General features: G+C 40.3%; 1 protein-coding gene across 1 annotated transcript; it reads right to left on the bottom strand.

The window, feature by feature from the left end:
* Positions 1-208: 208 nt before the first annotated feature.
* Positions 209-17334, bottom strand: API5 (apoptosis inhibitor 5). Its single transcript, XM_079308670.1, has 14 exons — positions 17113-17334; positions 13483-13644; positions 12612-12705; positions 11628-11693; positions 11100-11251; positions 9563-9769; positions 8913-9017; positions 8142-8231; positions 7402-7583; positions 6129-6222; positions 5569-5625; positions 4455-4531; positions 3977-4113; positions 209-2413 (listed from the first exon to the last, which is right to left on the bottom strand). Exons 1-14 carry the CDS (start codon positions 17179-17181, stop codon positions 2334-2336), a joined length of 1572 nt encoding a protein of 523 aa, XP_079164796.1. The 5' UTR covers positions 17182-17334; the 3' UTR covers positions 209-2333.
* Positions 17335-21488: the final 4154 nt, after the last annotated feature.

Here is a 21488-nt window from a genome sequence, read left to right as displayed (position 1 = left end):
AAATTCCTCAATAAAATTCTGCATTTGAAAGTTGAATTACTTAAAACTTGAAACAGTTAATGCAGTCTTATTATTCCTTAGTGGCAAACAGCCTTCTGCATCTACAGCAATCTAAGGAGTAACTCAACTACAACAAAAAGGTACCACAGAACCTCTTTTACTAAGGTGACATAATGCTGTAGAGTAACTGTGAAGCAAAGAGCCAAACAAAATTACAAAATGAATTTATTCCAAAGCTGTAAGGGAACATTTACAATTCAACAAGATGGCAAACAGGTGTTTCCACAAGAACTCACTGTGTTAAAATTAGATAGGAAACTGGGAAAAAATAATCTAACTACTTCTGAGGCCACAAGAACTTTGCACATCACCTCTGAAATACAGGAGTCACACAAAGAAAACTCACTCAAAATTCAGTGAGAAAAGAAGCTGCTAGTACCTAGTTACTAGTCTACACACAAGCTATTAGGCTTTGGGATTACATTATTAAATCCCCTCAAAATACCAGTAATAGTTGCAAGTGCAAAATGTTTTTTATTTTTTCTTTTTTTACCTCCCAGTAGAAGCCTATTTCATATTTAGTGCCTATTTTCAGAGTGATATTTTGACCTCTCAAATTTCTCCTTCAAAGTTTTTAGCTAATTTTCATGCCAAACCAGAGTTTAGCTGGCATGTAATGAGAAATACAAAGTTAACTCCTATGTTTTGGAATGTCCAAAGTTTCCTACCTACTGTTCCAGAGTTAAGAAAAAACAGAATTAAATTTGAATTTAGCATCATCAACAATATCTCCAACTTTGACATAATTTTGGTATTCTGGCCTTCTGATTGTAGTGATAAATATCAAAGAGTGTTAATGAAAACACCTGAATCAGGTTCACAAGCAAATACAAATGAACTAGGGTGGGGAGACATCATCTTCTGTGGATATCACTGAGCAAAAAAAAAAAAAAAGAGGATAAGAAGTATTATTCACTCTTCTAAAGCCTAAGGTATTTTACATTAACATGCTCTGGAACACTTAATTAAAATTCTTTTCCTGTTGTGACTTCTTTTTACTATATACTAATTCCTTTACAATGTTGAATGACCTGAGAAGTTAAAATTTTGAGTGGTGAGAATAAAAAAAAAAAAAAAAAGCATTGTGCTCTTACATTGTATTTTCTGGGTGCACACCAGTAACTAAAAATCTCAAGTTGCTATGGGAAAAAATTAGCATGGAATTGTTACTTTTCCACCTGAATCAAACTACATAGCTGGAATTTTTCAATGTTACCCAAAATACAATTTTATTTATATATTTTTAAATGCAACTATTGGTTAAAAAAAAAGAACCAAAACACACACACACACAAAAATCACAAAACAAGAAAAACCAACCAACCAACCAACCAACCAACCAACCAACCAACCAACCAACCCACCAACCCACCCTCAAGTGCCAACTAATCCAGAAATCTACATAAAACAGAAAAGAGCCAGAAACTCCCATGGTCCAGCTCCAGCCTATGAAGCTTAATTACTGCATCAGTCTTTACCCATTCCTGAAATAATTAATCATTTATTGTTTTGGTTTTTATGCTATTCATTAACTGAGATTTCACGGCATAACTATATGCACATATTCATATTAAACATTAAAAATTAATCTTCAAAACATCACTTTTGTATTACAATGCACGGAGAAGAGTAAGATGTGCAAACCAAAAAATGCCACATTCTCCACATCTCTAAGTAAGAAGATTGCATCATGCTACAAGCAGAATAGATTTCCAACCATGTTGCAAACTTTAAAAAAACAGCGTGTATTTCATTCAATTCTATTAAAGAAAGGAAATCAAAGCAAATTTAATAATGGTACTCTTCTCCACATATTGCAAAATATGGTTACAGATGAGGAAAGGATTACTTCAGCTGCTAAGCTTATCTAACACCTATCTTTGTTGTCATGCCTTTCCTGTCCATTACTTAATACATAAACTCAATTATATAGTTTCAGTTATTCAGTAGCTGACGTTTAGGTTAATATACAAATTGTCAAGATGCAGCTTTTGATGAAACATCTATGCTCTTTTCCAATTTTGAATCCTGAAGACACTTCAAAAGTAAGAACCCAGAACTGCTGACTGTAAGCATCCAAAAATACAGCTGTGGTTTCACTATGGACAAGTTGTAGTCCGTTAGAAAAGTAGATCATACATACAAAGGTATAAAGAACATTTAAGTCAGTCTCAATGGAAGGCAGTCCTTGAAGAAAACAATGCTCCAAGCAAACTTGCTGAGTAGCACTTTCACTTTAGCCCTTCAGGGGCATGGAAGATTTAGCAGTCTTCTCAGTAGATTCTTCCTCGGCTGCGATTGCCACGTCCTCCCCAGCCTCTTCCTCGTCCACCCCGGAAACCACCTCTTTGATCTGAAATAAGAGTCAAAAATTTTCAGGCACATTTTATACTGTATAAAGATCCAAACTGAACAGCAGGATCTGGAGGTACTGAAGGGTAACTTCAGTCTCTCAACCTGCTTATAGACCATGAGATTGCTGAGTTATTTTCTGATGGAAAATGGATCCCATTTAATCTTAGAAGGAGGTCAGGAGAACGAGCCCTTCTAAATTAAGTGCAGTCTTTCTGCATACTAATAATGTGATATATAACCGTCCCTGTAACTTAGGACTATATTTAGGCCAGTCCATCACCACAGAATTGAAAACTGACTGCCTAGCTCTTCCTCCTGTTCAATAACACAATCTTGAGGTGTCAGTCTGACTTGCTACTAGTGATTTTATAAAATGATGGAAAACCAGAACTTTGTCTATCTCTCCTTTCCTATCCTTAATGTTATCACCAGCATATTACTCTTTTTTTCTGGGGCTGATATCATCATTCAATTACAAATCCTAGCTAGAGATGGATACCACACAAACTACTTGTATACTGTAGAAAGTGTGTCTCTTTGTTAAGAACAAATCCAATCACAGCAAAAAAATCCCCAACAACAGAAACCCTAATATTTTATACAGTTTCTTTGGATTTGTTTGATAATGTACCAAACTCTCATTTGCCTTTCATGATTTCTTTTCATGTACAATCTTAAAATACAGTTTATATTAATCTACAGAGAGAACTGCATGCTGATTTTACAGGCTACAGAAATCAGAAGTTGACTGATGAGGCTGAAGCATCTCACTAACAAGAAGCAGGAGAAAGCAATAAAACATTCCTGGCTGAAAGCTTCCCAATCTTTCGACCTGCAGGATTACAATCTTAAAAGACACAGATGTGTCACCTGAAGTCTAGAACAAGAAGTTTGCAGATGGTGTTATATCTTCTCTTTGCTTTATGTATCTGCCAATGCTTTATATTAGTTTTTCAACTCATGGGTGTGGGTGACAATTTGTCACAGCAGACTACTTGCCAGAGGTAAGTGCCTACAGGCACACAGGGATGGACTGTTGCCATTGCCAGGCCTACTCATCCAGTCTTGTGCTTCACCCAAAAATATGACTTGCAGAAGGGCAGATTCAGTGTGACTGGGAGCATGAGGATATAATTGTGTGCATGCACAGAGAACCTAGCAATTCCCAGAACTTCTGGATCAGGTCTGCAACATCAGCAGTGGCTGTAACAGGAATGCAGCACAGGTCCAGTCGTATGACAGGAGGTGACCCAGCTCTGCCACCTTCTGCAACTGGCCTGTTCAATGGGAAATTGGTGCACTGTGTGTTGTATCAGAGAACACAACAGTTCAACTACTAACTCTTGGTAATTAAACCACTACTAAAACTAACTTGCAAATGACTTCAGTCATAGGCTGGTAATATTCAAATAGTGCAACATATTAGCAGCTAAGAAGAGACCATCACAAACAAAAATTCATGACAGTACAATCTGATCTTCCATGAATGGGATATCTATTCACCTCGCCCCACCCCAAGACACAACTGTCAGATACAGTTTTTCCAAGCTGCCTAACTTACCGTAAGAAAAACTACCCAGGTTACTGCTGTATTTTCCACTGGGAGGATTATATATTTGCCTGGCATCCCTTTTTGGTCCTGCTGAAGGTTTCTTTGGGGGTGAACTTGAGGTTGTATCTTCACTTGCTCTTTTTTGACTGACAGAAGAAAACAAAAACATATCATTACACCCCTGTGGGTAACAAGTACAGTAACAGTAGTTCAGCCACAAAAATTAATCACTGGAAGTCAGCAGCAACCAATGACAACGCCCTGAATAATATAGTATTTCAGAAGATCCTCCAGTTGACTCAGTCTTTAGTATCCCTAAAGCAAGACTAAGAGAATCCCTCCACAGCCACAGGATGGGTGTTATTTTTGATGTTAAACTTTTAGCTCATATGCTGTCTGTATTATGCAGACCCAGCTTGGGAGGTTGATTTTTACTGTTTACAAAATAAACCCTACTGTTTGCTTTTATTACATGAAGAACTCTTACCTTGCATCTGCCTTCTGTACTGGCTTCCAGGACAATGTAACTGTGCTTTTGTAAGAAGGAGGAATGTGGAAGAGATCCTATGGAGGCAGAAATGGACAGTTTATTCTACAGTTAAATTCATGTTGATTCAAAATTTTAGCTACTTACCAAGACTCTAGAATAACCACTACTTTCCAATAATTTTAAATCCTGTAACCCCATGGCAGAGAGAGAAGGCAGTAGCTTACTGTCTAATCTGGTGGCCTTTACTAGGAAATTCAAGTAGGATTTATCTTAGCAAAATGCCATCTTACACTGACCAAATACAGAATCATAGACTAGTTTGGGTTGGAAGGCATGTTTAAATACTGTCTGCTTCAATGACCCTGCAATGAGCAGGGAGATCTTCCACTAGATCACGTTGCTCAGACCCCAATCTAATCCAGCCTTGAATGTTTCAAGGAATGGGGCATCTACAGAGAAAGCACAGGCTTTGTCTCCTTGGCTGTGCACATCAAGCACCTCACAGTGAACTACAGTGCTGGAAGACATCTGATATCCCTGTGATGGTACAAGACAGGCTTCTCAATATGGTGGGCCAAATTTTTTGTTTTTTGTGGTGAGTGAGAGGGAAGAAAGAGTAAAAGGGGGTTAGAAGAAATGAACATGGTTTCATGGGCTCCAGATGAAAGTCTTTCTTGCAGCCCACCTCTTCTAGGTTCTGTACAGAAGAAACATGTTCTGTACAGAGCTTGCTTTGCCTCCTCCCTCCTTTACATCTCCTTGCACCTCTTTGAACTCTACTGTACTTCTCACTGACACTGCAGGAAAGGGAAATGGTAAGAAAATCCAGAGACCCCTAAAGAAGCAAGGTGCTCTTTCCCTGGGGACAACTAGTGCTCCAAGGAAGTGTGTCCATACCCAATCCCAAGAGCAGTAGCAGCAAAAGCTAAGCTGCTTGCAGGATCAGCAAGATCCACCACTCTTCAGAAAAAATAAAGCACCACCAACTCTGAGGTAGCTACCATCAACTAATACAACATGCAATAACACAATACACTTGGTTTAAATCTATTCCTTTCTTCTGCAGAGGTTACTCTGCTGTGAGAATTTAGTCCATAATGTGAGGACTTACCTTGATTAACACATTAATGTTATTAGTTATTTTCAAGGCAACCACTTTAATCTTGTTCTGTTAAAAAAAAAATAGACACCACTGAGCATCTAGTAGCTTTATACCAAACTTATTTCATGAAGTTGTAACATTAAACTGACTGCTCTTCCTAGAGAATTGCTAGAGTAACAGTGATAGTGAAAGGTGTGTACACTTCCAAGTTTTTATCACTGTTGCTTTTAAGGTTCTTGCAGTTTCATAATAACTAGCTGCTTTTAATGTTCCAGTGTAGTTCCCACTGGGATTTTTTTGGCTCAACATATGAAAATTTCCCCTTCAAAACAAAGCACAGAGCACAATTAAACCAAATACATGTGGCTGCAGAGAGCAGCTAACAGTCGAAACTCTATCATCATCACTTGGAAAATGTAGCAAAAGGTAACATGAACTTGCAATAATGTTAGCACCATTATTCCCTTATCTATTTGCATACTTAAAACTTACTGCAACCTATTAATATGTGCCAATGGTTATTTCAGTAGGCTCAGTTAGAAAACTCAGAATTTCTGAACAATTCTTACCTCCTCTGTTTTCAAAGCTTCTCCTGTTTTTCCTTGAAGTGCCAGACGAAGCTGCCGAATATACACCTGCAACCCTCGAGCAAAATATTGTAGCCTAAAAGAGTTAAAAGCAAACCCTTAGTAAAATTTACATAGTCCTGTAGAAATAAAAGCATAAGAAAAAGGGAAGCTGCAATCTTCTTTCTTCCCCTTCAAGAAAAATGCTCAAAATAAGTCTTCCATCAATCTGATTTGTGCTATTTGTCCAGATAATAATTTACTTTTTCATTGAGTCAGAGAATTATAAAGCTTAGAAGAGACCTACAGGATCAGCTAGTCCAACTGTCACACCTAAACCACACCCCCAAGTGCCACATTCCAGATGCCTCCTGAACACTTCCTGAGACAGTGATTCCACTACCACCCTGGGCAACTTATTCCAGTGACCAACCACTCTATCAGTAAAACTTTTTCCTCTAGTATCTAATCTGATCCTTTCCTGGTGCAACGTAAGGCCATTTCCTTGTCCTTACAGTTGAGACACGGCAGAAGAGACTGACCCCCCACCTCACTACAACCTCCAGTCAGGTAGTGGTAGAGGGCAATGAGATCCCTCCACCTTCCTTTTCTCAAGACTAAACAGCCCCTACTCCCTCAGCCACTCCTCATTAGTGCTCCAGACCCTTTCTTAGCTCCACTGGCCTTCTCTGGACACACTCCATCCCCTCAGTGTCCTTTTTGAAGGGATGGTCCCAAAACTGGACATAACATTTGAGATGAGGCCTCATCAGTGCTGAGTACAGGAGGACAATTACTGTTCTAGTCCTGCAGGCCACGTTATTCTTGAGACAGGCCTGGATGCCATTGGCCTTCTTGGCCACCTGAGTACACTACTGGTTCATACCCAGCTGGCTGTCAACCAGCACCCCCAACCCCTTTCTGCTGAACTGCCACTCTGGCCCAAGGCTGCAGTGCTACATGGGGTAGTTGTGACCCAACTGCAGGAGCCAGCACTCCACCTTATTAAGTCTCATGCAGTTTTCCTCAGCCCATTGATTCAGCCTATCCAAAACCCTCTGCAGAGCCTTCCCACCTTTCAGCTGATCAACACTCTGAACTTGGTGCTGCCCACAAACTTACTGAGGATGCACCCAATCTCCTCATTCAAACCATTAATTAAGATGGTGAACAGGACAGGCCCCAGTACTGAGCCCTGGGGAACTCCACTAACACCTTTTGACAAACACCTTGTAACAGAACATTAACACAATAACACTTCCCTCTAAATCATTACCTGATTTTGAAGTCTTTTAATTTCTCTGCATTCAGCTTGGCTGTGAGGAAGTCTGGAAGTTTGCGACCCAGCTGATGGAAGCTATACAATAAACACTCCACATAACTGAATTGTAACTTGGGCTCTTCATTGCCAGCATTTTCCCCATTTTCTGCTTCCTCTGGAGGAAGGGGCATATACTCCTGAAGAACAGAAAGGAAAATGAATGCATGAGACACATTTATGCTGACTGACTTCACAGTGTTTGAATCAGACGGTTTATCTGTGCTGACAATTTGAGAAGTCTCCACCATCTCTATACTAATGGATGAACCCCTGAATAAAGTAGTGGTGCAGGTGGTTTGCCTACACTTCTGTGACTGGATTCAGAGGAAATACTATGGTGGCACTACTACCACAGGAAGTAACAATGTACTGCACCAATGCTTCTGAAATAGAGCTGAATTTGCTTAGAATTGTACAGTGTTTAACAAGTTCAATGTGAGTCTCTGATGACTATGAAATTTAAATGTAAGAAACACACTTGAGTTTACTGGATTAAGCTCTTACTCAGGTAAGAGCTCTCTATCTACAGAGGCTTTAAATTGCAAAATTATGTTCAACTTTCTATCTAGTAGACAGGACTGTCTCTGAAATAGCCACTTCAGAAAAAGGATAAAGAGATTAATACATAAAAATAACTTGCTTTGACGAAAACTTAATTTCTTAGTGTTTTACATTAATAAAAATTGAAGTCTTACCAGTAACTTATCAAACAGCTTCTTCAAATTTGATTCAAGCTTTTCCATATCACCACAAAATGAACTCATTTCAGCAAGAAGCTTCAAAACCTACACATAAAAATAGCCAGGTTTTTGTGTGTTAACTGAAAGTACACAAGCTTAATATTCAACCTAAAATCAATTATCACATCACTATGGCTGGCACTGTTGAGGCCAGCCATTACAACTAAACCCCTCTCAAAGAGCAGGAAGGAATACAAGGAAGAACATGCCTAATTTGTTTTTCCTGTCTGTAAAAAGAAACACATTTTTGTGTGTATAATTCCAACAAGCCTTAGTCAACATGTAAACAAAACTTCATCTCCCACATCTGCAGCACAGCTCACCTTCAAGTGAGAGCCACAGAGACCTAACTGAAGCTGTAGCACTGATTAATGTAAACAAAATGAGAGACATTAAGCCACTCCCTTAGGAGGCTAAATTAGCACAAACTATGCTACCATCATTTCAGCAAATGCTACATGCTTAAAAAAAATTGAGAGTAATATAAAAATGATTACACCGATCTACTTATTCTACCTTGCTTCAAAAGCTTGGGACAGACAACACATGCTTTAAAAGGCAATGCTCAGTCAGGCTTCAATAGAGCAAATGTTTTTTCTAGTGCAGCTACTTTTCCTACCAGCCAAGAAATGAAAATGAGTAAAGAGCTTGTGGTTTTTAAAACAGCTCTTTTTATCTAGCATAGTTATTTTTCACTATTTGGAAGATGTTTTAACTTCTGCTTACCTCTAACTGGATATCAAGACCCTCCACTAGAGTAGTCAAAGAGCTGAGGTTTGGCAGAACATGCTCACAGAAATAAGTAACGAATTTTGTGGAATGAACATTTTTCTGAAAAAAAAAACCAAAACACAAAAAAACCATCACATTATTTATGTTACTAGAGTCTGAAGGAGCTAAATGTTTTTCTCCCATCACCCCTCCACCCTTATAAATGCCTGCCTCACAGCTGTACCTTAAAGCTTTATTAAACTTCCCTCTTATTCCTAAGACACAAACCTCCTTGCAGGTAGCCTAAATTCAGAAGATGTCCACAATAGCAGCTGACAAGATTGCTTGCAACCCAAGAATAGGCCTTTAAGTGCTGCAATTGCCTGGCACTAAACTTGAAATAATCAAATTAATTTAAACTAATTTGAGAAATTTGTAATAATTCACTGTAACATCTCAAAATTGAAAAAAGAAGAGAAAAAACACAAGGTATCTTTGCATTTGGAGGCTTTAAGGATGTTTTTCAACATTTGGATACATTAGAGGAAAAAGGTGGAGAAGTGCTGATTTGTGGTCTTTCAAACATAATAATTGAGAACACCAAAGCCAAGCTCCAGCCATTAACTTTCCTCAATACTCCTCATGCAAAGCAAACAAATACTTACTGAGAACAATGGCACTGCCTGCCGAGTGCACTGCAGAAGTCTGTCCACACAGTCCGTATCTGATGGATTGAATGTTTGCTCCAGGTCAGCCTGTTCTGCTACCAGCTCCACCAGTTGCTGCCTCCCACTGACTGTCTGTAAACTTTTTAATCCAGACAATATTTTCATGAACAGAACAAATTCCTCGCCTGTCACATCTTCCAGAACCTTAACAGAAAAACAGAAAACATATTTCTGTGGTGGGAATTTGCAAACCTCCACATCAAACCTACTGGATTTGAAAAGGTAAATTATGCAAATATTTAGCATTTAAATTTAGCACTTAATTATTTAAAGGCACAAGTTTGAAGGAACCCAGGAAAACATTCAGTATAATTGAAAGGAACCTACAAATTAATGCAACCGTCATCAAGTTGTGCAAAGGAAACAGGTTTTTTAAACTCTAAACTTAAGAACAAATTCCTATCTTAGAAAAATCAAATGTTTCAGGCAGAATAAATGTTAAACAAGTATCTGCTCCTTACTGGTTGTTTTAAAAGTTTTTGCATCTTTCTCAGCTAAGGGAATGCACGGAAATCTCGTAAGATTTCAAAAAGACAAATGCCAGATCCTGCACCTGGGATGAACCACCTTCCCTGCATCAGTACATGTAGGGGACTGACTGGCTGGGGAACTGCTCTGCTGAGAAGACTGAAGGTTCTGGGGGACAGCAGCCTAAACACAAGTGACATCACCACTCCTTGGGTGACAAGCAGTGTTCTGGGCTAAGGACAAGAATACAGACTAAGGGAAACAAAAGGACAGAGGACTGACAGGTCCTTGGCTGGGCCCTCATCTGACCAAATGTGGAATATTGCACCTACTGTTGGGCTCTCCAGTGTGAGGAAGTGCTTGATAAGCTTTAGGAAGGCAAATCAACAAGGTGATCAGTATCTAGAGCACATGAGCTGTAAGGAGAGCTAAAGTAATCAGGCTTTTCCAGCCTAAAGGAAGAGAGCTGTATCTGGGTGTGGCAAAGTAACTGATCTTCCAACACTTCAGAGCAGGACACCACCTACAGCAGCCAGGTTCTTTGATGAGGTGGACATGGTCAGACTGAAACAAGGACACGAAACTAAAATGTGAGGTTTCCACTGGATAGAGGGGAAAAAAAAAAATCTGTTGAGGACAATTGAACACTGAAGCTGGTTGCCCAGAGAGTATAGGAACTTTCCTTCATTAGAGGTTTTCAACAGCTGACTGGAAAAAGAACCAAGAAGTCTGATTCAGCTGAGCACGATTCACTGAGCTGATCAATCTCTTAAAGACCCTTTCCAATGTGAATGATTGGGCCCAATTCTAATCAAAACCACTCTTGCAAAATTAGAAGAGCCATGATTTTAACACTGCCACATAAAATGCTGCAAGCTTTAGGGTGTATCAAAATAGGTAAGTATAAGATCACATTTGTACAATGCTCAAACAGACCTCCAGAGCAACACCAGTGAAAAGGGATGGTTGAACAATGCTTGTACTTGAACTGAGATCAGACACTCACCTTCTTTGATTCAGTCAATATGAACTCTTCCACTTCCTTTGTCATCACCTCCTCTGGTAAGGTTTTCAGTTTTGTAGAAAGGAACTTAATGGCTCTCTCTCTCACAATATCCTCTCCCTGAAGAATTTGACTGAATAAACCTCCCAAAGTGCCTGAATGGAGAATTAATCAGGTAACACAAATTATTTTAGAAGTTAGGTAGCCTGGACCATAAAAACCTGCCTGGACTTTTTATGCATAAAGAAGCTTCCTCTTAAGATTATATGACACATTTTAAAATAACTGTTTTAAGCTGCTTAAAAATTGATAATTTTCATGCATCTTGACATAAAAATCCACACTCTTTTATTAGTCTGCATAACTCAGATCCACAATTATTAAGTTCAGTACTGTTTGCAAAACCTAACAATTAGTATGTATCTCACTTTTGCACTGTACTAAGAAGACACAAAATTGAGTCTTGTTTTCAACCTACTACAGATTGGGAAATATTAATAAAAGTTATGTATAGAAAAATGTGTCCTTTACCTTTAGCATCCATCTTAAATATACTGAGCAAGGCATTATTCACCAAATTGAATTCTGCAGAATCATCTGGAAAGGGAAAAAAAATTAATATGCATACACTTGAAATGGAAAGGTAAGAGTAGAAAAACAAAGACTGCTAAAACACTACACATGAAGTGTTCTGTTCACAGCACTTAGCTATAAACAACATAATCTATATTTTTAAAAACTATTAGAGTGAGGAAATTCAAAGCCATGACTATGGAAGTTGGAAAAAAAAAAATGCTATTTGTCACTTTAGTCCCCCTGCCAAAACTAAACCTTAAAACTTGGTAAGACTGAAAACTTGAAGGGAAGCTATTAATCTATATATTTAGTTATTTTAATAAAGAAGCTAACTTTCACTTACTGATGTAAAATACATAGTTATTTATTTTTAAACTCTTAATTAATCTACAGTAATTCTATGTGGCAGGAACTATTTCTTTCTTAAGCTAAATGGAGAAACATGTAAATCTCAAAAAACCCAAACCAAAACCTACCTTCTGAGAAGCCCAGAGTCTTAACCATGCAGTTTTAATGGAAGTTTGAACACCTAATATTTAGCACTTTATAACTTACTGAAATTAAATCCATATTAAATTCTGAATTTACTCCCAAAGTATTTATTTTGCACCAAAAATGCAACTGTATGGAGCAAAACGCCCTTAGGCTTTTTCAGGTTCTAGAAACTGGATCAGAAATTCAGTAACTCTTTTTCAGGAAGCAATTTGCTGCAGTCTATGCTTTCAGAGAACTTGAATTAAAAAATTGTTTTATTTAAAAGAAAGATTTTCAGTTTAGATTAGAATAGTTAGTGATCTTTCAGCAGAACCAGCAGCCCATCTGTATAACATATAAATATAAAACAGAAGAAAATTATGAATCAATGGAAAATGTTATACAGAACCAAAATTGCATACATATTTGGGTGTGCCATGAGATCAGCCAGGATGTGTCTCCTACCTGACTGCAGAAGCTGGGTCAGTATGTCTGCTACCCGAGGAAGATTATCTCCAGTGGCAAACTGAGGCAATTCCTTGATTGCTTGCCGCCGGATCTGTTGAAATTGTCAGTAACATAGAAATGAAAAACTATTTAAAATTTCAGGAATTACGTAACACCCCAAATCCCCTATTTTGACATATTTATGAAGAAAAGAATATATTTTTCTTAAATCTAGGCAGGACTGGAGAAAAATCAAAGTGAACCAGCACTTCTGTTCACAAAATCATTTATATGATCAACAAAATAAAGGCTGGAATGTGTGTTATTAAGGAGTTATATTTGCTAACAGGAAGGACAGTTCTAAAGCTGTGCATATGGCAGGGATAAACTCTAGGGGTTGCTCCCAGCACTGAAAAAAATCTTTGAACAATCTGTCCAAATCCTTAAGACCTGATAAACAGAGATGCTTCAAAGGTACCGGTTCTACCAGCACCACAGAAGCAGCATGAAGCACCTCAAGAAGTGTAACAGACAGAATCACATCCCTGTGGTGCTCAGGTGGAAACAAGATTCTGTCTCCCAGTAGTATTTATCAGAATCAATTACCACAAAGTGCCTTTTGATAGGAAAATATGTAAATGCTATTCAAATAAACTGTTAAGTTTCTGCAGAGCTATTCCTTTGATCAGTGGTGGAAGCTAAAAAAGATAAATGAAAACTGATGCATCTTCCCAAGCACAATTAATTAAATGCAAAAATACAATTAAATTTTTGTTTTCCAAAGACCAACCCTCCCCTCCTAAAAGACACAGCCCATTAAATAAAAAGAGGAAACAATAGCAAAGTATAAATTCAAAGTATCAGCTTGCTACAAGGTTCTTATTCTTACAGAAACATCTTCATCCTCGCAAAGGTCCAACTGGGCATTGATAGCTGAGTCAGCTAGCTCAGGAAAATGCTTGAAGAACTTTGGAATAAACTGGGCTGCAAGTCTCTTCTCCTTTGCACCTCCTTTCACACCATCCAAGATCACCTGGTAGGCATCCTTATGCTGAAAGAAGAAAACCAGAATACATAAATGGAAAAATCATGGGTTATTCTCAAGACAAGGAAGGACTTTTTTCTTCTGTTCTCCTAAACAATATATTTTTCTCTTAGCCATGCCAATTTGGTAATATTTGTCTCTAGTGTGTGTTTTTTACTGTTATGCTGGATCCTGTCTGTTCAAGTGTGTATCCCTTCAGCTGCTGGGTAACACCAGCTTGCACACTATGAATAGATTAGTGCAAGGAATTCTATGATCACTACCACTGAATTTAGCCAACTCTTCAAGGAGTTTCTGCCTTCTGTATGCTCATGTGTTGTCTTTGAAGTAGAGATTACCTTTCCCAGTAACTGTGCTACTGCAGCAGATAGCAAATTCTTGTTAACATATATGGTGCTAAAGTATCTCTGGCATCTATTCAGCTAGTTAACTTCACCTGGAATCTCTGGTATCTATTCAGGTAGTTGGGATGAAATACACTGCTTGAATAACTGTTAAGGGAAATTAGATTAAAAACAAAATCCCAGAAACCTCCAGTTTCAAATACAGAAATATATATTCCAAATATAGGAAAAAACACTCTAGCAACAGTAAAATAATCTCTAGCTGCTCCAACTAGAATCACACAGGTGCTTCTGATTCTGTGCCTGCAGGACTGAAACTTTAAATTAATTGAAGTTTTTGTTGTGGTTAGCTGTATGCTTGTGAAATAGAAGTCAGCATTATTAGGATACTAGTGAAAATCAGGACCTTCTAAGATTAATTTTCCTCATGGATGTGAAAAAGAATGCTTAAAACAGCTTATCCTACTTTGAACAGCAACCCTGACAGCACAGGACACTTTCTTTGCTTTATTTACATTAAATTTCCCAGAGCCACACATATTATCACCACTACTCCACATGAAAATTGGCCCATAGTAAATACAGATACTAATTTACAAAGCAGTACACTGCATTAATGGCCTCTAAAGCAAGCTGTATTTTAAAATTTAGTGCCCATGCTCCTGAAGCACTCCCTACAGCCTGCTGATAGTTCTATGTTGCCAGGATCTGGAGTGGCATACATATCTGGATGAAAAATAAGCAGTGAAAGAATCAGTTGCCTTTCAGCTGAACCACATCACCACCCAGTTCACTCTGTAGCTGGGCCAATGCAGTTCACTCAGCAGCAAAGGCAGAAATGAGCCAGCACAAACTAGCAATAAAAACACACGTCATTACAGACATGTGTTCTCAGCTGCATGTTAAAACCAAGTTCTGTTGTTGAACACATAACATAAAAATTATTACACATGAAAAAGCATCCACACAGCAATGGAACAGAGTAGCCTGTGTTCCCTGCATTTATGTTCCTGCATGCTAATTATTCCTACCATGTAGGCAAAATACAGTTCAGACAGGAGTTTGTTTTACCTGTACCTGGCAGCCTGGAATGCTCTAGAAAAACCACAGGCAACTACAGAAGCAGTGTGATTCTTCTGTTTTGTGCACTCCCTTCCCATCTGCAACAAAGGAATGTCCCAGCCTGGAGACAGTGTCCAGACCTTTGTTTCTAATAACTGTTAATTGATCAATCATCCATTAACTTCTCTAGGTTAGTTTTTGAGCCGATGCACACCCTACAGTGCCCTGTGACAAGTCTCACAATGAATTATGAAGACATGTTTGTCTTCCTCTTTAATTTCAACCAGCTTCCTAATAGTTTTTTTCAACTTCTCACCTTCATGCCACTTGTGGACACCTCACACCTGAGCCCCTTTCTCGACTGAAATACTCTTAAAAGCTCAGTACTTTCAAGACTTCAAAACTACATTTCTTGATGTCATAACTTCTGGTAGTCCCCATGCTCAATGTTTCTTCATCTGAGACAGGGTGACCATGACTTTTTGCAGTAAGAGATCATGTTCATAAAATTAAGAGACAATAAAGCACTAAGTGGGATAAAACTGATGAGCAGGGAACAATTACTTACAGCTTCTCAGATTGCAGAAATTTGAAGCACCAAGCAAGATTAGGAAATGACAAATTCAAAGAGGCAACTCCTTCACAAAGGTTAACAAAACCATGAAACATTTTAGCACAGAACTTTTTTATACCAGAAGCACATTCAGTTCAATAAAGTATCAGAAAAGTTCACTGAAGAATAACCTCACAAGCTAAGCTTGTTACAGAGACTGTGTCTCTGGGAACCCAAAAGCTAGAGGGGGACAAAGCTGGGAGAGTATTTCAGGAATCACCAGTCTATATTAATCTTGAGAGGTCCTTACACACCTACCCTGTCACAGGCTGCATTTCTTAACTATGCTGGAGTTTACCTAAGATGGCCATTCCTTCCTCCACAAAAGCCACTCACAAGAATGAAAGTGAGACGAACTGTGCATTTCCAAAATGGCAAGGTAACAGCATGTTTTACTCTGCACCTCTCCCCACAGTTCCCTACATTTTGTTTGCACTTTGTTTTTGGTTCTGAGGTGATGCTTTTGTTGGACTGTCTGCAAGGATGGTTCATTTCACTAGGGCATAACACACAAACAAACTGAATGAACCTGAATTACAATGAAAAAAAACTTCAACACCTTCCCCCTGCCCCCAGCCAACGACCAAATTATTGGTTCTCTTAAAAGAACTTTCTAAGTGACTTGGTATAGGAGTGCTTCGTTTAGTTTAAAATTCATGGTTAGATACAGATATGACAAAACTACTTTTCTACTTATTGACATAAAAGACCAAAAAAAAAAAATAAAACCTTCTGCTTTTTCAGGGAGCCATTTGGGAAAATGAAAACTAATGCAATTCCAAAACTACTTGTAACTAACCACAATATTTTCCATTGACAATATTCTAAGTAGTATTCTAATATTCCCTAAGTCTATTGAATAATTCAGTAACGGTATAAACAAATGGCAGATCTTGCCAAGATTCTACAGAAAAAATCAGTCACGAGGGCTGACCTACGTCCCTGCCTCAAGGAAGAAAACACCAAAGGGCTGCGGGCAACCTTCAAACCACAACAGATTTCACCTTCCCTCAGCAAGCCCTTTAGCAAGACAGCCTGCCCGACGTCCTCCAGATCTGCAAGTGCGGTGTCAAAGACTCCAAGGTCTGAATTCGCCAGGCGAAACTCGCCACCCCCTTGCAAAAACCAGCCTGACTCCAGCTAACAACCGGTTAACACCCGCGACGCCACATGTGAAGGAGAGCTGCCGACACGCCGCGGATGCCGCAAAAGCGACGGGAGCTGCTGCGCTCCGGGCGGACCCGCGGCGCGCTGCTCATTTCCACCCGCCCCGAGCCGCCGCGGGGCTGAGGAACCCACCCCGAGCGCAGCCCCTGCGGCCGCCGGCCGTGCGGCGAGGCGAGCAGTCCCTCTGACGGCGCCCCGGCCCGCCCCGCCTCGGCCCGGAACTGCCCGCGGCGGCGCTACGCAAGCCCGAGGCCTAGCGAGGCCTTGCAGGCCGCAGCCACACCGCACCTGGCCCGCCGTCTCCGTGGCGTCCGCCAGGATGCCGTAGTTGCGGTAGAGCTCCTCCACGGTGGGCATGGCGCGGCGGGGAAGGGGCAGAGCCGCCGAAACACCGAACCCGCCACTGACGCCGACAACGCCGCCGCTCCGGCCGCCGCTCCCGCTCGGGCCGCGTCGTCAGCACCAGCGAGGCGCCGGTGCCAGAGCGGCCGGGCGCCGCCGCCCGCGCCTGCCCCCTGGCGGTGGGCGGTGGCACTGCAGGGCCGGGACCGCGGGCAACGAAGGCGGGAACGGGGCGGGACCGCGCCCAACGCGCCGCGCTCGGCAGCGCCCGGCCCCGCGCGACCCGCCCCGCCACGGGTGCGTTCTTGTGCTCGGAGATGTGCCACGGCCTTCGCCTCTTGCAGGGTTTATTTTTTCTCCTCCTCTCCGCGTTCTTCTTCGCACTCCTCCTTCGCTTGATTGATGTTTTTCCCTCAGCGCCTCATTTCTGTATCCCTTTTTGTGTGTCATGTACAACTGCAATGGAAGATGCTCGGGAAGTGCCTGTTGCACGCTGAGCTCCTAGCAGGACACGGAGACTGCTTTGCGGTGATTAGGTGACTTACATATTTTCTTGCAGAGGAAGATGCTCCCTAATTCCAGAAACCGAAGTATCTTCAACTCATGCCAATGAAGGTACCATGTGTTCATTAGGCTCTAATCACCAAATATAAATTGTGACAAAAGTTTTAAGGCTGTAGCAACGTCTTCTCATATCTCAATGTGCATCCTGCAAATTTCATAGGCGCTTAAGATGAGAGGAGTCCCCTTATGTGAATCTGAGGCTGAACTAGCAAGGCACTGGACCTTAAACACCTTCCCCAGCAGCATGAAGGATGCTGTTGGAGGCATTTGAAGACAGAAGTTACCTGCATGCAGCGGGGATGTACAGCAGCATTGATCATTTACCTTCTTCCATTTGTCTTCTGTTCAGTGTTTCAGCCAGTGGCAGCAGTGACAGTATCAGTCACCATTCTCCCCTTCCTTGAGCTGAGTGCCTTTACCTGTCCCCCGGAGGATTCATGCCATTCTGCACACTCTGATGGGGTCTGAGGGTGTGGAAGCTTGTGGCTGCTGTCAGATCCAAGAGAGCTCTAACCACATCCTGCCCCTCTGTGTGCTTGTGGCCATCATATTTACCCAAAGTAATCTTAAAAAAAAATATGCTGGGTAGTCTTAGTAGTGGGAACAAAATGTAACATGAGAGAAGAAATATTTTAAATGTAACAAAAGAGCTGCGTGCTTAGGATAACCTCCCATTTTCTAGGAAGGAAGGGTTCCTCGGGCAGCCTGGCGGATATTAAGAGATGTCAATCTCTTGTCCTCCAGCAGTTTCCAGCCAGCATTATATCTGAATACAGATTTTAAAATTTATTATAATCAACTTTATCAGCACTACCATGGCAAGCTTTTACAACTTGGCCAGAAAGGAAGAAAGATGAATATCTCATTTAAGTGCTTTTTGCTCTCCCCTGCTGAAGTGTTTATGTAGATGGAGCTGCCTTGTTATCTGCTTTTCTTGCTTTTTTTCCTCAAGAAGACTCTATCAAACTGTGATTACGTTACACAGCAAGCATGGATAAATATGTAACATTTATGCATTGTTGTACATATGAATTTTGCAGAATAAAATAAGTAAGCATGAATGAAAATGGTTGTGAGAGGGGCTGTGTATCTTCTGGGAAAACTGGCTCTGCAATCAGAGCAGAAAGGGTGCTGCAGACACTGGAGAGTGATGGGAGATGAGCTCCCAGGCTGGACTGTGGCTGCATAGCAGGGAGATTAGATGATAGGGTGGGATGGTAAGCAACTTCAAAATACTATGATAGCATTATATAATTTGTTACAACTAACTATGTAAATCACATTTTTATAGTATCTGTTATGGGCCTTGGAATGATACTTTTCTACTTTCTGTAGCAATGATACATTCAGCAGTGATACATTCAGCTGTTCTCAGTGTCTTTCTAACAGAGAACACACAAAATGAAAATGAATATTCAGAGCCACATTAAAGAATTGTTTTATCAGAGGTTTGTTTGGTTTCCATGCTTTGATCTTGGAATTTTATTTCCTCAACTACTTCTTTGTTCCTCTACATCATTAACTTAATTTTTTCTCTCCTTACAACAATTTTCATTTTCTCATCTTTAGTTTTTCACCTATTTATGAAATAAATACAATATTTTAAAAAATGAATCTGTTTAAAACAAATCACCATTAGTCTGTAGCTTTTATATGGAAGGAAAATAAATGAAGACCTGATAGTGTTACATATTCTGAAGAAATTGTTTGAAATTATTTTTCAAAGTTAGTCATGGATATCTTTGTTACAGTTATGATATTTTTGAAAATGCATCTTTAGGAACTCAGGAGCTTGAAATGCACATTTGAGAATGGCACACAGCTTTTTCAGACTCTGCAGTGCAAATCTCATCGTTTCCCAAAACAGGGTTAATCTGACCATCAATCGGTATTTTTCTCTCTTTTTTCTTCTAAATGTTTGCAAACCCAAGCATGTGGAGATAACCCTGTGGTAAATTTGAAAATGAAGTGGTGTAATTATACATTTGATTCCCATTCCTGTGCGCTGCCCATATATCAAGTACTCTAGAATCACTGCAGGTTCTCCAGAGAAAAAATAATTTACCTGTGAAATTAATGAAGTTTTCTGTTTCCCTCAGAGGAAAAATATTACTATTCCTATCCCACAAGTGACCCTGTCTTCAGTGGAGGACCTGCTTCACACAAAGCCCATAGATGGGGCAAGAAAAGACTTCAATTATGACAGAAGGAAAAGGCATGTTTAATGAAAACTTCACATGGAACAGTGGTCTAATCCCATAAACCAAACCTGGAAAGTTTCTATGAATAATAAAGTGACTGAAATTTGTTGTCATTTGTTGTCAAAAAGCGCCCATTTGTTGGTTTATGCTGCATGAGCAATTGATCCTGAATTCTTCTAATCTCACTTTTTAGAATTGGGCTTAAGTCACTAACAGAGGTTTTACATGTGAAGGGGTGCAGCAGTTACCCCATCCATTTTAAAAATCTGTGGAGAGTTTTTCAGAAAATGGTGTCCAGATATCCCAGGGGAATACAATGAGTGCATAACTATGTTCACAGAAGTAAAGCCTTTTATTGGCTGGCACTAAAGGTATCTTGCATGTCTATAAGCACCCAGCTGCTGTCTTCAGACAATCGCAGATTTTCCACTGATTCCTTGTGGTGTGATGGGGTTTTCTTGCAGAATTTCTCCCTGGCAAGAGGAGCAGTTTTTCCCGCGGGAGCGGCAATCCCTGCGCTGCTGCGCGGGCGCGCTCCCAGCCCGTGCCAGCAGGCGGCGCTCGGCCCCCGCGGAGGAGCCGCTCCCGGCTGCGGGACGGCGCCCGGCCCTGCAACTTTCCCTCTGCAAAAAACCTTACGCCTACTCTGCTCCAAGTCACATCTCCAAGTTCTGCCGAAAAAAGGGATTAGAGAAATAGAGCCTGGTTTTTCTTTCCCCCTGTCTTTTTTTTTCAGGTTGCTGCCTTTGTACAGAGTTTGCTTTTACCCCTATTAGTGCTCGCTCTGCCTCAGTGCGTAGGAAATTTAGAACATCCTTTTAAATGGTTTGTGAATGTGTTAGTAATGCTCCTCTCTTCTACAGTTCGGAAGCTCCCACAGCCCCGACAAAGCGTGTGCCATGTGATTAACTGCGGTCAATCAGGGCTCCGATTGGGAGACCAAAATGCTGCATGTCATTCCCCATGGCCAAGTCTGGGTAAAGATTGAAAACCCAGCCCTCTTCAGAGTCTTTGATTGTCTTGCTTGTGTGGAACATTCATACAGCAACATTTATACAATATTAGAGACAAAGCATCTTGAAGAGTAAGAAAATGGGACTATGAAATATATTATTTGGCAAGAAGACTTAAAAGCAGACATTAGATCCACTAATTGTTTAGCTTAAAGGGCATCTATAGAAGAGGGACAGATGACTGGTTTATACTAAATTTATTCTACTTTAATTGAAAAGTTTCACATGTATACAATGCTGGCTAGGACAAATTAATAGGGCAGGTAATGGGTAGTCCATCTTTCGTTGAAAAAACACAAAATTATTGGGATGTTACTTTTCTACAGGCTGAAGTTTGCATGCTTTGTGCCTCTGTGCTATGATGGTCATCATTGTCTTGCCATGCCATGATTCCTACCTCCTGGGACATTACAATGTGAGTCTGCAGCTTCTCTGGGCTCACTCAGGACAGGTTTCATCTCTGAATTTTGCCCCCAGGCTTTTGCATTTTCATGCTGCCAGTTCATGGTCCTCCACAGCATCCTTCTCCTCAAACTGGAGAGTA

Source organism: Erithacus rubecula (assembly GCF_903797595.1).
Source record: "Erithacus rubecula genome assembly, chromosome: 6".
NCBI lineage: Eukaryota > Metazoa > Chordata > Aves > Passeriformes > Muscicapidae > Erithacus > Erithacus rubecula.
The sequence above is the reverse complement of the archived record's forward strand: the minus strand, read 5'-3'. Positions and strand labels throughout refer to the sequence as shown.